At 38.1% G+C, this 15,532-nt stretch overlaps 1 protein-coding gene and 1 long non-coding RNA gene across 4 annotated transcripts in view; both read right to left on the bottom strand.

Annotated features, from left to right (window-relative positions):
* Positions 1-1,044: 1,044 nt before the first annotated feature.
* On the bottom strand, positions 1,045-3,686 carry LOC121867316. Its single transcript, XR_006089112.1, has 2 exons — positions 3,638-3,686; positions 1,045-3,513 (listed from the first exon to the last, which is right to left on the bottom strand). It is a non-coding gene; the product is annotated as an uncharacterized LOC121867316 (long non-coding RNA).
* Positions 3,687-6,487: 2,801 nt separating this feature from the next.
* LOC121867299 (titin homolog) overlaps positions 6,488-15,532 on the bottom strand; it is a 90,338-nt gene continuing 81,293 nt past the window's right edge. For all 3 annotated transcript variants that reach the window (XM_042367208.1, XM_042367200.1, XM_042367215.1), the window contains exons 7-9: positions 9,896-10,073; positions 7,560-7,696; positions 6,488-6,940 (exon numbers count right to left, since the gene is read on the bottom strand). In XM_042367208.1, the coding sequence (XP_042223142.1) occupies positions 6,816-6,940; positions 7,560-7,696; positions 9,896-10,073 (440 nt within the window). In that variant the 3' untranslated portion in view covers positions 6,488-6,815. The remainder of the gene's footprint in view (positions 6,941-7,559; positions 7,697-9,895; positions 10,074-15,532) is intronic.

Here is a 15,532-nt window from a genome sequence, read left to right as displayed (position 1 = left end):
TATCGAGCTGGACTCACATATTTGGTACATTTCTTGGTTTATGTAGGGAATATGTAGTATGGTTGAAGTTACATATTCACTGATACATAATGCGAATATGTAACTTCATCCACATACTACATACTACATATTATCTTCTATTATGTAGTGACTATGTAGCCATGGTTTAGGTTTTTAGATTGGTGGCTTTAGCTACATAATCATAACAGTGCTGTCCATTTATACAACGCTGTTAGGCAGATAAACCCCACTGAATAGACAGACAAGCAGACAGACAGAAAGATAGACAGTTTAATTTACCAAACAGGTCACCAAAAACATTATTTACTCAGCTTTCCACAAAATTTCATCTATCTTTTAATCATAATTACCGAACAAATTATTCTAAAAAAAAATGTTTGGGATGAAAAAAATTAATCTATTTTTTTTCAGGTAAATTTTTATTTTGCTTCCTGTGTGTTACTGTTGAGAGTGTGTTCATGTGTCCTTTATGTTCATATGTGTCCTGCATGGAAGTGTCCGCAACATTATTAACTTGTCATAGTGTTGTGATATGCTTTAGACTATGTAAACAATATGTACAGTCGCCAAAAAAACTATCTATACAAAATTGTGTTGAAAAATTATGAGACAACGGATGAAGGATTTTGACAACCCTACCGAGACAACAGGAGTCGTAGTGTTCATTCTGAAATTCATCGATCACCCCAAGAATAGATAGTTTTATGAGTTCCTGTTCATGTTAACTGTATAGGAATAAAGTCGTTCACAAACAACTATGACACGTGAAGGGGTTTAATAGAAACACCTGTAAAGCACATGAAAGGGGTAATGGAAACACCTGTAAACCACATGAAGGGGGTAATGGAAACACCTGTAAACCACATGAAGGGGGTAATGGAAACACCTGTAAACGACATGAAGGGGGTAATAGAAACACCTGTAAACCACATGAAGGGGGTAATAGAAACACCTGTAAACCACATGAAGGGGGCAACAGAAACACCTGTAAACGACATGAAGGGGGTAATAGAAACACCTGTAAACGGATGATCCACATGTTTATTGGCTGCATACAAACCCTAAAACATATTTACAAATACAAAAATCACATCAGCAAACTAGGTACTACCGTCTCGTTACACCTCGCTCTCCATAATCATTAGTCCATATGTACAAAGTCGTGGGCTGATCTGACCCACCAAATGGAAGGGGGGAGAAAAGGGAATGATGTGGGAAGGAAGGGATGGGGTGGAATAGAGGGATTAAGGGAAAATAACAAACATGAAATGACACTACATTATACAGCTCTACAGAAATCCATCTCCTAATATGGATTTCTAAATAAATTGAAAGTTTAAAATATCTATATTTATTTATTTATATATATATATTTTTTGTCTATTAACAAGGGGTAAGTGGATGCGTCTTGCCATCTCAATCAATCATCAACTTTTGTAAATATTGTACACGAATGGAATATCAATCTGTCTCTCTCTCTCTCTCTCTCTCTCTCTCCTCCTTCTTGCCACATCTCCTATCTCCTCAAGTTTGGTCCTGAGATTAAAACCATCGAGTGACCATGATGTCAATACTATGACATCATTAACTACCTCGGCACCAAAATGACATCTTCTAGAACAACTCTATATTGACCCAAAGAAACCTTGTAATTATTTGATAGTTTGGTATAATTTATCGAACGCAAAGAAGATTATACTTAGTTGTAGGAATAATATTTGTTCTGGTATAATTTGGATGAAAGATAATATTATTCAGGACATCACATAATTCTCTATAATTCGGACGGGTGGACTTATTCTATTATCTATAACTACAGTCTTTTTTATCCTGTAAGTATTCCCAAAATGTAAAATAATCGGCTGAGGAAGAAAACAAAAAGTAGGAATATATTATACACTCGTTCATTATAACCAAGAACACAGCTGTTTTTCTTTCAATGACGTCACACAACCTAAGCCAATCAGCGACTTTGCCTTTTCGTCACACAACCTAAACCAATCAGCGACTTGCCTTTTCGAATCATATTTCTTTTTTATTTACGAGTTATGTTAAGTAGATTATTTCACATTTATCTTTCATTAATATTATTCACAACTTCCTCTAGCAGTTTATATTATGATTATGGCTTATCAAAATGGATTTATTAGTCAAACGTAGAATATAAATCAATTTGATCTGGAAATAAACCTAAGAAGAACTAAATATAAACCGGTAATTTCATGAATAAGTTAATGTTTAAGCCACAGTGTATAATGTTTAAAAGATAATTATAATAACCTGCTATTGGTCTCTTCACTTATACATCAGTTATTCGTAGCTTTATTATTATTATTCATTTACATTATTCATCAGGTAAATGATCATTAATACCTGTGTGTTATTCATCATGTATCACTTGGAGTTTACCTGTGTCACCTGTTAATTAACCTCCTGATCTTATTTCACTTGAAGGTTAACTACTCTAACACAACTTAAGAGGATTAGGTTAATTTGGGTTAACGTTTGGGTGGTTAATCTTCAGGTGAAATAATTTGGGGTGTCTGATCTTGAGGCAAATCAAGATATATATAGTAATTTGATTTTGTATCGTTTTGTAGGTTAGAATAGGTCAGGTCAGGTCAGGTCAGGTCAGGTTAGGTTAGGTTAGGTTTGGTTAGATTTACTTACATAAGGATAGTGTTAGGTTAGGTTAATCTAGAGGTGAAATAAACTGGGATGTCTAATCATCAGGTTATCGAAAAAATGTATTGTTCTATTTTTCTATCATTAACCTTCTTCATCACCCTACTTGATAACTTCACTACAGTCGTTATATTTACTTATCTTGTTATCCATTAGTTAAACGATTATCCACTTCAAAAAGATGTAAATTATCCTATAAAATCCACACTGGCTATAATCCATAATCCGTTTATATTAATTCCCTTAATCCAGATTCCGTATTATCAGATATTCCCTTGCTAATCCATCTCTCCTTCTCGTCATTGGCGTAAATCAACTTTTTCCTAATTGAAATTAAGTATTTTTTTTTAATTACGATATTATTTTAGTTGTTGTTTGTGTATTTGGTTTAATATTCAATCAATTGTTATATAACTCTCGAATTTATTATTAGTGTAGAGGATAAATAATCGTGTTTTCATAAATTTGGATTCTCGATTTTGTTCGTTTATTCTGACAATCAACTTTTATTTTTCGTTATTATTTTTTCATTTGTATTTTTTTAACAGTAATTACCGTGTTGACATAATATTGGTTAAATATGAAAATTATATGAAACTTATTTCTTATTACGAATTGATGGTAACGATTCTGTCGAGAAATATAATTAATAAAAAAAATATATTAAAATTGTGAATCGTAAACAATATCATCCATGAGACCTGCGGCACCACAATACCGCAGGTCTTGTATGTACACTCCTTCACGCTACACACCCTGGCGCATTACACACCCTGACGCATTACACACCCTGACGCATTACACACCCTGACGCATTACACACCCCACGACGCATTACACACCCTGACGCATTACACACCCACACGACATTACACACCGACGCATGACGCACTACACACCCTGACGCATTACACACTGACGCATTACACACCTGACGCATTACACACCCTGACGCATTACACACCCTGACGCACGACGCATTACACACCCTGACGCACTACACACCCTGACGCATTACACACCCTGACGCATTACACACCCTGACGCATTACACACCCTGACGCACTACACACCTCCGCTACAAAACGAAGATACATGAGAAAAATCGCAAGCACCCAGACGTTATACATATGTATTACGGAACACGACAACAGGTAATATATAGAGTATAAAAGAATCTCTTAGAGCTCAGACACACTTGAGTTAGTAGAGCTCGACACACTTGAGTTAGTAGAGCTCAGACACACTTGAGTTAGTAGAGCTCAGACACACTTGAGTTAGTAGAGCTCAGACACACTTGAGTTAGTAGAGCTCGTGTATACATCCAGAGTCTGTCATAGTTACAGGGGGGAAAATATTCTTGTATATATTGTCTTGAACACCATCAACACAAAACAGAAACGACCTGAAAGTTTATCTACGGGAAAGTTGTGAAAGTTTTCCGTATAAAGGAGAGAAGGTAGCGGCCCTCTCCTACACGTCAGCGAGAAATTGTAAAAAAATTGGGTAATGTCACTGACCATATTCTGTACAGACTCCCTCAGTGGAAAACTAAAGACTCTACCTAACTTTATCAGCTTACTGTTTAGTTGAGCCTCAGTGCCCTGTAACACACCATGTCTATGTTCCTTAGTCACTTGTTGAACAATAGTTAAAAAACTCACACTTTTATATATACGCACAAGATCATTTCGTATTCATTTATTATCGGCAACTCGTTTTTTTCACAAGATATTTATTACAATAATTTAACTTTTTTTTAAATATGACTTGTGACATTTAGATTTTTTTAAGCATTGCTATATTTAATTTTCATCATATATATATTTTTTTCAGTATAACATTTTCTTATTTCACACAACTTGTACATCACACATCAGTACACTTGATAAAAATAAAATCAATTATTCTGAGTAAAAGCTGATTATTTCATCATATTGCCACGAGAGGTGATGGCAGGTAACCTGACACAGTCCACCATAATAGACCATCAAAACATTAGAGTTATTTTCAATATTTTTTTTTTCAGGTTAAAACAACATCAAAAAATCTATTGGACCTGATCACTGAGGACTCCACACGTGCCGGACACAATGAAACAGCCAACGTTTCTCTCACAGAAATCTTATTAAGTATTGGACCAAACAAATTTATCGCTGTCAAAATAATATTACGAAACATTTTGTACAGAGACAATACTTCACACCTTCAGTTACTTCTGGTGAACGATAGAACAATTAACATATCACAATTGACATAAACAACAGATGGAAATTCACTACAAACTCGATTGATATTTTTCTTTAGCCACACATAACCGGAAGAAAATATAATAATTTTGATTACAGTATATATATATATATGTATATTGAGGTATAATTTTTTCCTTTAGTTATGAAGGGTAAATGAAGTTTATTGTTTTCGTTTTAAATCACCATCAAATGATACGAGTGGACATGTACAGTATAAGAGACTATGCGGGTATATAGTGAAAGTCCTCACATTTACTTCCCTTCGCCGTCGCTGGGTCTGAGAACATCTCCTCCTCGTTCGTCTACTGTCACTATTTACGCTAAAGTCGCCGCCATTTCTACCTGATGTACTGGTGTGACATGGTCGTGTCTGGCTAGAATTTCATTGTTATTTTTTTTATTTATTTCTTGTGTAATATTTTCTGTAGGTGTTGGATGCTTGACTCTCTAGGCCAGAGCTCCTACGATACCTCTACGTTTTCTCAGAGTGACCAAGAACCTCAACCACTATACTGTAAACATTCTCTCTTTCACAGGAGTTGGTACATCTCTCTCTCTCTCTCTCTCTGCTGTATATTCCATCCTCTTTGTTTGATTTATTCTCTTCTTCCACAAAACGCCAGTATATATTCCAGTATTTTTTTTCTGATTTTTTTTTTGCTGTTCACTGCTGTATAATGTAACAGCAAAATGTCTTGTGTTAAAAATGAGTCATCTCACTTAGACTGTGTCCATTCATTGGGTATTTTCATCTATTTATTTCTTTAAGGTGACGGTATTTACTATTCTAATCTGATCATTATTTTCTTGGGCTTATTTTTAGTTACAGATGAACAAGTTTTGGAAGAGCAGGTTCAATATTGCGCAAATTTGGCCGCAGTTCAGTGTGTCCACTTTATGCTACACACACACACACACATGTTAGTGTTTTTTATTTCTGTCACTTTAGAGAATTTACGTCAGAGGCAATCACGAGTTTTTTATCTTTCTCATTTACTAGTATGAAAGCTCCTGTCACTCAGACCGACACGACAGTCCACTCCAGTCATACACTCAACAAAAATTTATCTCCTGTTACATTCAGCAGCATATAGTTGACAGTCACATAAGTCATAACTGTGTACCACTCAACACCACTTGTATATATATATATCAGTTATGTACATTTCACTTAACATAATACATACAGTCAGTAATGTTTTGATCAAGGTTATAGCGTTGATCATTGACTGTCTGACTGTTTGACTGTTTGATCCAAATACCAGTTCCTATGACCGGATACTCTTCTTCACTTCACCCTCACGGTACAAACTAGTAATACTTGAACTAGGGTCATGACAGAAGTAGCTGCGGGGCACCAACCGGGTCAAAACCATTAAGACCAAGAGAGACATACATACATCAGAGGTCAACCAAGGTCAAAGTTTATCCCTTTTGATTTAAACCTCCCCCAGTTGACCACCACTCGTTAATCTTCTTCACTCGTTGATCTGCACACGTTAACCTTCTTCACTCGTTGACTTTTTTCGTAAAATTTTATCCATTGCCTTTACTCGTTAACCCCCACTCGTTAATTTCCTTTACTCGTTAACCCCCACTCGTTAATTTCCTTTACTCGTTAACCCCCACTCGTTAATTTCCTTTACACGTTAACTTGCACTCGTTAATCTTTTCCATTGCCTTCATTCGTTAACCACCACTCGTTTAACACCCTCCATTGATATCACTCGTTAACCCTTCTTCATTCGTTAACCACTACTCATTAACCTCCACCATTCCCTTCACTCGATTTTAACCTCGTCCCTTTGACCTTTCCTGTTGACCTCGTCGGCTGGGTGGCTCAGGTGACCTAGGAGATCATCTTGCATGGGAGGCGTGAAGAGTGTTGAGTAAGGTGGTCAGGACAGCCAGCACCAGCACTAAGGAGAGTGAACACAGATCCTTTGTGCCTGAGCCGTGTTGCATGGCGGCTGGATGTTCTCCTGTGTGTGTGGACATAGGTGTTAGTGAGGCAATGATGAGAGAGAGAGAGAGAGAGAGAGGGTTACTGACGGTAAATGAGAATTATCAACAGGTAATTAAATAGTGTTATTTTCAGGTATTTAATTAACGTTATTGGTGATTATTAAATAAAGTTGAATATAGTTATTAAATATAGGTTATAGATAATTAATTTAGAAGGTTAATAGCATATAGTAAAGGATTTAATGACTGGTACTAAAGGTGCTAATGACAGGTGTTAATGGGAGGTATTAAGTGGTGTTAATAGCATTTACTGGTAATTAATTTAGAAGACTTAATGACAGGAATTAACTAACAGTAATGACAAGTATTAAATAACTTTAATGGCAATTATTAAATAAACTTAATGGAAGGTGATAAATGAACTAAATTGAAAGTAGTTATTGAGGGTTAATGGCAGCAAGAAAAGAGGTTGAAAGTGGCAAAATAGTAGTGGAGGTTAGTGGCATAACGTGACATGGAATATTGTCTTAGGCATTTTACATAATAACTGATTTAACACATTGACTAGAACTTACATACTAATGAATAGAGTTAAAGCAACAGTGGATTTTTTTTCAGAGAGAGTATCTGACTCACCATTGAGGACATGCACAAGGACGCTGCCTGTAGCTACGTCACCCAGGGAACATGTGTAGTTGCCTGAGTCCGTGGGCGTCGCGTTGGCTATGAAGAGTGTTGAGACGATCACTGATGAACTCATGTCCGTCTTGACGCTGTTGAGGGAGAAAGAGTAGGTCAGGTCAGGTCAGATTTGGTTAGGTTAGGTTAGGTTAGGTTTGGTTTGGTTTGGTTTGGTTAGGTTAGGTTAGGTTAGGTTAGGTTTGGTTAGGTTTGGTTTGGTTTGGTTAGGTTTGGTTTGGTTAGGTTTGGTTTGGTTTGGTTAGGTTAGGTTGTATCTTTTGTATTCATATCTGTAATGTTGGTTCTGAATGACTAAACTGAAATGGATAAGTGGCTGAATATTTACGGCTGGGTTGTTGCTAGTTATCCACGAGACAGTAAGAACCTGAAGTAATTGCTAGCGGCAGTAAATTGTGATGAGAATAATGTGATAGCTCCTTGTTCCCTCCTTTGTCTTGTTCACTGTTACTTGTGGTAGGAGTCAGTGAGTTATTATTATTATTATTATTATTATTATTATTATTATTATTATTATTATTATTATTATTATTATTATTATTATTATTATTATATTACATTATTCAATTTACCGCTAACTTTATTAATTGATTCGCTAATTCATTGTTTATTCATTAATTCCATCCATTATTATCATGAATATTCCTGTATTTAGAAACGTATTTATGTATTAATTTATATATACAATTTCATCAAGATTTAAATAATATAAAGAGCGTCTTATACTATTCTTAAACTAAAGATAAATTTTTAACATTTTCATTAGATTTTACACAATGTTATATTTTTAATAGTCTGTTCATACATCTGTAAACAATATTACGGTACAGACACATACAAATCTCAGGTCTTTTACGATTGGATAAAGTTGTTGCCGAAAAAGATCCACTCGTCTCGTATCTAATCCAATCCAGACTTCCTCAGACGCACAGGAAAATTAGTATGCATTGCTTCTCATGCCGCTAGTGGACGTGATTTAATTTGGGGGAACTCGGCTGTGCAACAATATATAGATCTAAGCTTGAGATCCACCTTTACCTGATGGAATGACTGTAATTATTTGTATTTTGATGTAATTACTCTGGCGTTGTGGTGTAAATACTTCAATAATTACTTTTGGGGGGGTTGAAGTGGGTGGCTTTTTTGTGATTCTTTTTTTTAATGTAATGTTGATAAATAGTTCGTGGTAGTGGTGCAAACGATGATAATTAATGATGGTTCTTGATCTGATGGTTCTACTCTCGTCTGATGGTGTCCAGGTTATGGTATTAGTAACTATGTGATAATAAAGGTAAATAATGTTAAACCACTGATAACGTGATGGTTTAACAGGATAATCATGTGGTCCTAAACCTACCACAACTTCCTAGATATAAACCTATATGATATAATAACCAGGATATAAAACAATACAAAACAAATACCATGATACTATAAGCTATCCATATAACGGATTATATGTGAGGGTACTATCCATTATATCGAAATCCGTTATATATGAAACCTCCAAATAACGGATTCCCTCGCAGCTCTTCTTGTGTTATGGTGATGTTGTCTCATATATCATAATACCTGTTTGTGAAGCATAATAGTCAGCCAGGGTGGGTAAAGGTGTGCCGCTCGCCCATACCTGTTCAAAGGATTCCTACCACAGCACTTGTCTCATTCTGTAGGTTAGGTTAGGTTAGGCTAGGTTAGGTTAGGTTAGATTAGGATTTATTTTACAATATTTTCTCTGAATGTGTTATAATCTTCCTTCCTTTCTTCTTTCCTTCCTTCCCTCGCTCCCTCTATATCCCTGTACACACACACACACACACACACACACACACACACACACACACACTCCTAAGTCAAGCCTTACTCTTCCTCCTCTTGAATGTGTGGTTATATGACTCTTAAGACTCTCCCGACAAGTCTAAAAGTTTCATTAATTGGTCTTTAAGTCTTTTGAAAATTATTCGATATATCTTCTGGTCCGTCGTAAATTGGATCGGTTCTATAAGACTCTCAAAACTTACCTTAATGCAACACCTGTGGGTATATTAAAGTATCATAATTTACATAAAGACTCCTCGTAAAGACCAAATACCAACATTGATCGTTTTAGTAATTGTTTTAAAGACTACCCTAAGACCCACCTACTACACATCCATACAGACTTACCAAAACCACCTTACTACACTCCCACACCAAGACTATCTAACACCCACCTTACTACACCCCCACACAAAGACCCCCCCCTTCCCCCTAAGACCCTTGATGTACTATACCTGATACCACCCCTGGACGTGTCGTAGTTCAACATATGATCACCGTGGCGCCACAGGATGAAGGTCTGTGCTTGAGGCATTTGACTGATGGTACACTTAAGCTCGATGGTACTGCCGGTCTTGTAGAACTTCTCCTGTACCGAGGCTCCTCTCTCATCAATGATCTCTACTACCGGAGCTGAGAGAGACAGGGAGAATGGCGTGAGAATCATGGAGAATTGATGTAGGGGATTGGAAGATTAATGAGGAGAGAGAGAAAGAGCGAGAGACTCAGAAAAAAACGTGACAAATTATACGATCGATAAAAAGAAAAGGAAAATTACACAGTTTGAGAATAAATAAAAAATACAATAATAGACAAGGAAACATTTATAACCAGCCATAACCCCAGATACAAATAATAAAACAAAAACAAAAGATAATGATATAAACAAAAGTAAACACGAGAAAAAGACCTCAAAAATTTTTTCACGATATAAATATGAGAGTTTCTGCTGCCGCCTCCAACACATAGCTCAGACCCCACCCACAACACTGCCTCTACCTCCTCACAACTGGACCAAAACTTTACGCATTTCTTCTCAATTATCGTCATCATCTCAGACTATTCTCTTTACGTCTTTTCTCCATGTCTTGCGTCTTTTCTCCATGTCTTGCGTCTTTTCTCCTTGTCTTATGTCTTTCTTACATGTCTTACGTCTTTTTTCCATGTCTTGCGTCTTTTCTCCTTGTCTTATGTCTTTCTTACATGTCTTGCGTCTTTTCTCCATGTCTTGCGTCTTTCTTCCATGTCTTGCGTCTTTTCTCCATGTCTTGCGTCTTTCTTGCATGTTTTACGTCTTTTCTCCATGTTTTGCGTCTTTCTTGCATGTTTTACGTCTTTTCGCCATGTCTTGCGTCTTTCTTGCATGTTTTACGTCTTTTCGCCATGTCTTATGTCTTTCTTACATGTTTTACGCCTTTTCTCCATGTCTTGCGACTTTTCTCCATCTCTTTACGTCTTTTCTCCATCTCTTTACGTCTTTTCTCTATGTCTTGCGTCTTTCTTACATGTCTTGCGTCTTTTCTTCATGTCTTGCGTCTTTCCTCCATGTCTTGCGTTATTCTTATTGTGGTGAAAATCCCTCTTACTAAGTTTATTTTAACCTCTTGTGTTTAACCTCTCGTGTTTAACCTCTCGTGTTTAACCTCTTAGTGTTTAACCTCTCGTGTTTAACCTCTCGTGTTTAACCTCTTAGTGTTTAACCTCTCGTGTTTAACCTCTTGTCTTTAACCTCTTAGTGTTTAACCTCGTGTATAACCTCTCGTGTTTAACCTCTCGTGTATAACCTCTCGTGTTAACCTCTTGTGTTTAACCTCTTAGTGTTTAACCTCTAGTGTTTAACCTCTCGTGTATAACCTCTCGTGTTTAACCTCTTGTGTTTAACCTCTTGTGTTTAACCTCTTAGTGTTTAACCTCTTATGTTTAACCTCTCGTGTATAACCTCTCGTGTTTAACCTCTTGTGTTTAACCTCTTGTGTTTAACCTCTTGTGTTTAACTCTCTTAGTGTTTAACTCTCGTGTATAACCTCTCGTGTTTAACCTCTCGTGTATAACCTCTCGTGTTTTAACCTCTTGTGTTTAACCTCTAGTGTTTAACCTCTAGTGTTTAACCTCTTAGTGTTTAACCTCGTGTATAACCTCTCGTGTTTAACCTCTTAGTGTTTAACCTTCTTAGTGTTTAACCTCTCGTGTTTAACCTCTTGTGTTTAACCTCTTAGTGTTTAACCTCTCGTGTATAACGTCTCGTGTTTAACCTCTTGTGTTTAACCTCTCCTCTCGTGTATAACCTCTCGTGTTTAACCTCTCGTGTTTAACCTCTTGTCTTTAACCTCTTAGTGTTTAACCTCTCGTGTATAACCTCTCGTGTATAACCTCTCGTGTTTAACCTCTCGTGTTTAACCTCTTGTGTTTACAGTGTAGCCTCTGAATTGAATAAAATCATCTGACGAGACAAAAAAATAAATAAAACTCTCGTCCCATTAGTAAAAGGCTTAAAATATTCTTATTCGTTCAAGATTTTTTTTTACAACACACAAGAAATCTGGCGCTCCCCCCCCCCAAAAAAAAATCCTTATGTACGTTCTAAGACGACATAAAAGAGATTGTGTAAACATGTAAATCAGGTCTACATCTGAGTGTAAAAAAAACCCGCTGCCTTAAACTAAACACCTGTTCTGTATTCTGAATGTTGTTGTTGTTGTTTTGACTGTGGCTGACTGGGGGAAGTGGAGATGACAGCTTGACCACGGATGTACCAGAGAGAGAGAGAGAGAGAGAGAGAGAGAGAGAGAGAGAGAGAGTGGTGAGTGATGATGTGGTGAAAGTGGTGAATGGTAGTAGGGGTGGTGAGTGTTGGTGGTTGGTGCGCGGTAGGTGGTGGTGGTGGTGGTGGTGGTGGTGGGTGGTGGTGGTGGTGGTGGTGGTGAGTGTTGGTGGTTGGTGCGGTAGGTGGTGGTGGTGTGGTGAGTAGTGGTGGTGAGAGATGGTTGGGAAATGGCAGATGCGGCGGTGAGAGTTAAAGAGAGAGAAAGAGAGAGTTAAAGAGAGAGAGAGAGAGAGTTAAAGAGGCGTTTAAGGGAGAGTGAGGCCGAGGAGAGAGAGAGAGAGAGATGTAAATATAAGAAAAAAAGACTAAAACACCGGGGAAGAGAACAGGGAAGAGATAGATTAAAGAGCCGGGTAAAGAAAGAAATAAAGAGATACATGGAAAGAGAGAAGAAACAGGAAGGAAGAGAGTTAGAGCCTGAGAGAGAGAGCAGTGTGGTCGATGCGTCGTGGGCTGAGTGTTGGCACCATTGGCTCTCTCAGTCCTCATGGCACACCAACCTAGCTCACGTCTTCCTTCATGGCAGACTGTGTGGCCGTTGATGTCTGTGGCCGTTGATGTCTGTGGCCGTTGATGTCTGCCGTTGATGTCTGTGGCCGTTGTCTGTGGCTGTGGCCGTTGTCTGTTTGATGTCTGTAGGCCGTTGTCTGTGGCCGTTGATGTCTGTGGCCGTTGTCTGTGGCCGTTGATGTCTGTGGCTGTTGGTGTCTGTGGCCGTTGATGTCTGTGGCCGTTGATGTCTGTGTCTGTTGATGTCTGTGGCCGTTGTCTGTGGCCGTTGATGTCTGTGGCTTGTCTGTGGCCGTTGATGTCTGTGGCTGTTGGTGTCTGTGGCCGTTGATGTCTGTGGGTTGATGTCTGTGGCCGTTGATGTCTGTGGCCGTTGATGTCTGTGGGTGTGTCTGTAGGAGGATGTCTTGTCTGTGTGTATGAAGGCTGTTACTCGCTTGTACAGTATCAACGAGTATGTATGTCTGTTACTGTTGTCTGTTAGAGTCTGTTACTGTTGTCTGTTAGAGTCTGTTACTGTTGTCTGTTAGAGTCTGTTGCGTTGTCTGTTAGAGTTTGAAGGTGGTTTATCTGATTATGTGATTTCTTGTGTTGTGTGTGTGTGTGTGTGTGTGTGTGTGTGTGTGTGTGTGTGTGTGTGCTCATTCTCTCTCTCTGTCCTTCCCTTGTACTTTATCTCTTACCTCATACCTCCCCCTCTCCTCCCCCCCTCCCCCCTCTCCTCCCCACTCCCCCCTCTCCTCCCCACTCCCAACCACTCCACTACACAATATTGCAGGGGTAAGGAGACTCTACACAGCCACAGGTTAACCCTGGCTGCTGGACTGGTGCCTCTGTGTCTAACTAAGTGCTGGTCTCATCCTTCTGCCTTACGTCTACCAAACAAACGAAATAAAGACCAATTAGATAACTATTCCCCTGGTGGTGTTTTGTTTACAGGGAGACACATACATACATACATACATACATACATACATATACATACATACTGTACATACATACATACAGGGAGGAAAAATCAGCGTAGGTCACAGGAGGCGGGGGGATAACGTATGGATGAAGGGGGAGGGCGTGTGTGTGATGATTGATGGGCGTGTAGGCGCGAGGAGGCCACGTGGGGAGAGGGGAGGGGGTGGGGAGGTGGGGTGGGGGTAGAGCGTTGGAGGAAGAAGCAGCTGGGGAGGAACCTAAAGGATTAATGATGAGGTTGTAAGGTTGGGAGAGGGGTGGGGGGAGAGGGGAAGGGGAGAGAGATGAGAGGGGTGGGTGGTGAGGGGAAGGTAATGAGGGAGGGAAGAATGTGGAGGAAGAAAGTGAAGAGGGAAGAAATGAGTTAAAGGAAGCGATTGAGGGAGGGAGGAAGGAATCTAGGAGAGAGAGAGAGGGAGAGGGAGAGAAGACTCACCAACATAGCACTTACCCCTGTCAAATTTTAATGCCGAGTTTATTCATACATTCCAACTTTTTACAGCCAGTCACTTAGAGTTACATCATAATTTTGAGTTACATTTATATTACTGAATTTTATTTTTCAATTTACATAACCAAATGATTTATTAACACCCGGTATGTTTTTTTAAGGTATAATAATCAATATAAGTAATGTATATATTTTATACAGAGGAAAAATAGGATTCATATACATTCTTATTTCTTTACGTTAAATAAATCATCACAATAACTACATTGTATAAATTGACATAAATAATATAAATCACAGGTAAATAACATTAATTACCTGACATGACATTCACAAATACTGTTTTATTACCATTTTCTCGTAAGTTATGTTCAGGTAAAGTCTCAGTGTAGTTTTGATGCCATATTGATGAGTCAGGTGTGTCATTACAACTCAAGATACGAGGAAAAGTTTAATAAAGATATTTTGAGAATCTACCACGACTTGTCTGGTATTCCTGGAGATAAGATAATGTATAACTCCTGTAGGTAGAATGTTAAGCCCCCAAGAATGTTTGAGAATGTATTAGGAGAGTGAGGTAGAGAATGTTGTGAGAGTGAGGGAGAGAATGTTTTGAGAGTGAGGGAGAGAATGTTGTGGGTGAGGGAGAGAATGCTGTGGGAGTGAGGGAGAGAATGTTGTGGGTGAGGGAGAGAATGCTGTGGGAGTGAGGGAGAGAATGTTGTGGGAGTGAGGGAGAGAATGTTGTGAGAGTGAGGGAGAGAATGTTGTGGGAGTGAGGGAGAGAATGTTGTGAGAGTGAGGGAGAGAATGTTGTGGGAGTGAGGAGAGAATGCTAGGAGTGAGGGGAGAGAATGTTGTGAGAGTGAGGGGAGAGAATGTTGTGGAGGAGGGAGAGAATATGAGAGTGAGGAGAGAATGTTAAGAGGAGAATGAGGGTGGCTTATATAGTGTGGATAATTATTAATACCTGCAACTGGTAGTAATCGTAAGGGAAAATCGTCTTGGCAGTTCAGTTCTATGTATTAACAAAGTCTCCCAGTCAAAATCATAACCAAAACTATTTCTGTCTTTGTGTGTAAACAACTCCAGTTAGAAAAAAAAAATATTTATATTCCTTTCGTGATTATTTTTGTCCATTAAGCTACAAAATATCCAAATGTGAAAAAAAAATATAATTCTTTCATCCAGGCAAATTATATCTGTATTATGTATAATTAACCAAGTTGGTATATCTCCAAATACGAGAGGAATTTATTATATTTATTTTTATATTACTGAATCGTGAATTATATAGCCGAGGTAAATAATCCTTTGATGGTAGTATAGCTCTATGAT

Source organism: Homarus americanus, unplaced genomic scaffold, assembly GCF_018991925.1.
Source record: "Homarus americanus isolate GMGI-L3 unplaced genomic scaffold, GMGI_Hamer_2.0 scaffold32583, whole genome shotgun sequence".
In the NCBI taxonomy this organism is placed as follows: domain Eukaryota; kingdom Metazoa; phylum Arthropoda; class Malacostraca; order Decapoda; family Nephropidae; genus Homarus; species Homarus americanus.
Note: the sequence above shows the minus strand (reverse complement) of the source record. Positions and strands in the feature narration are given on the sequence as shown.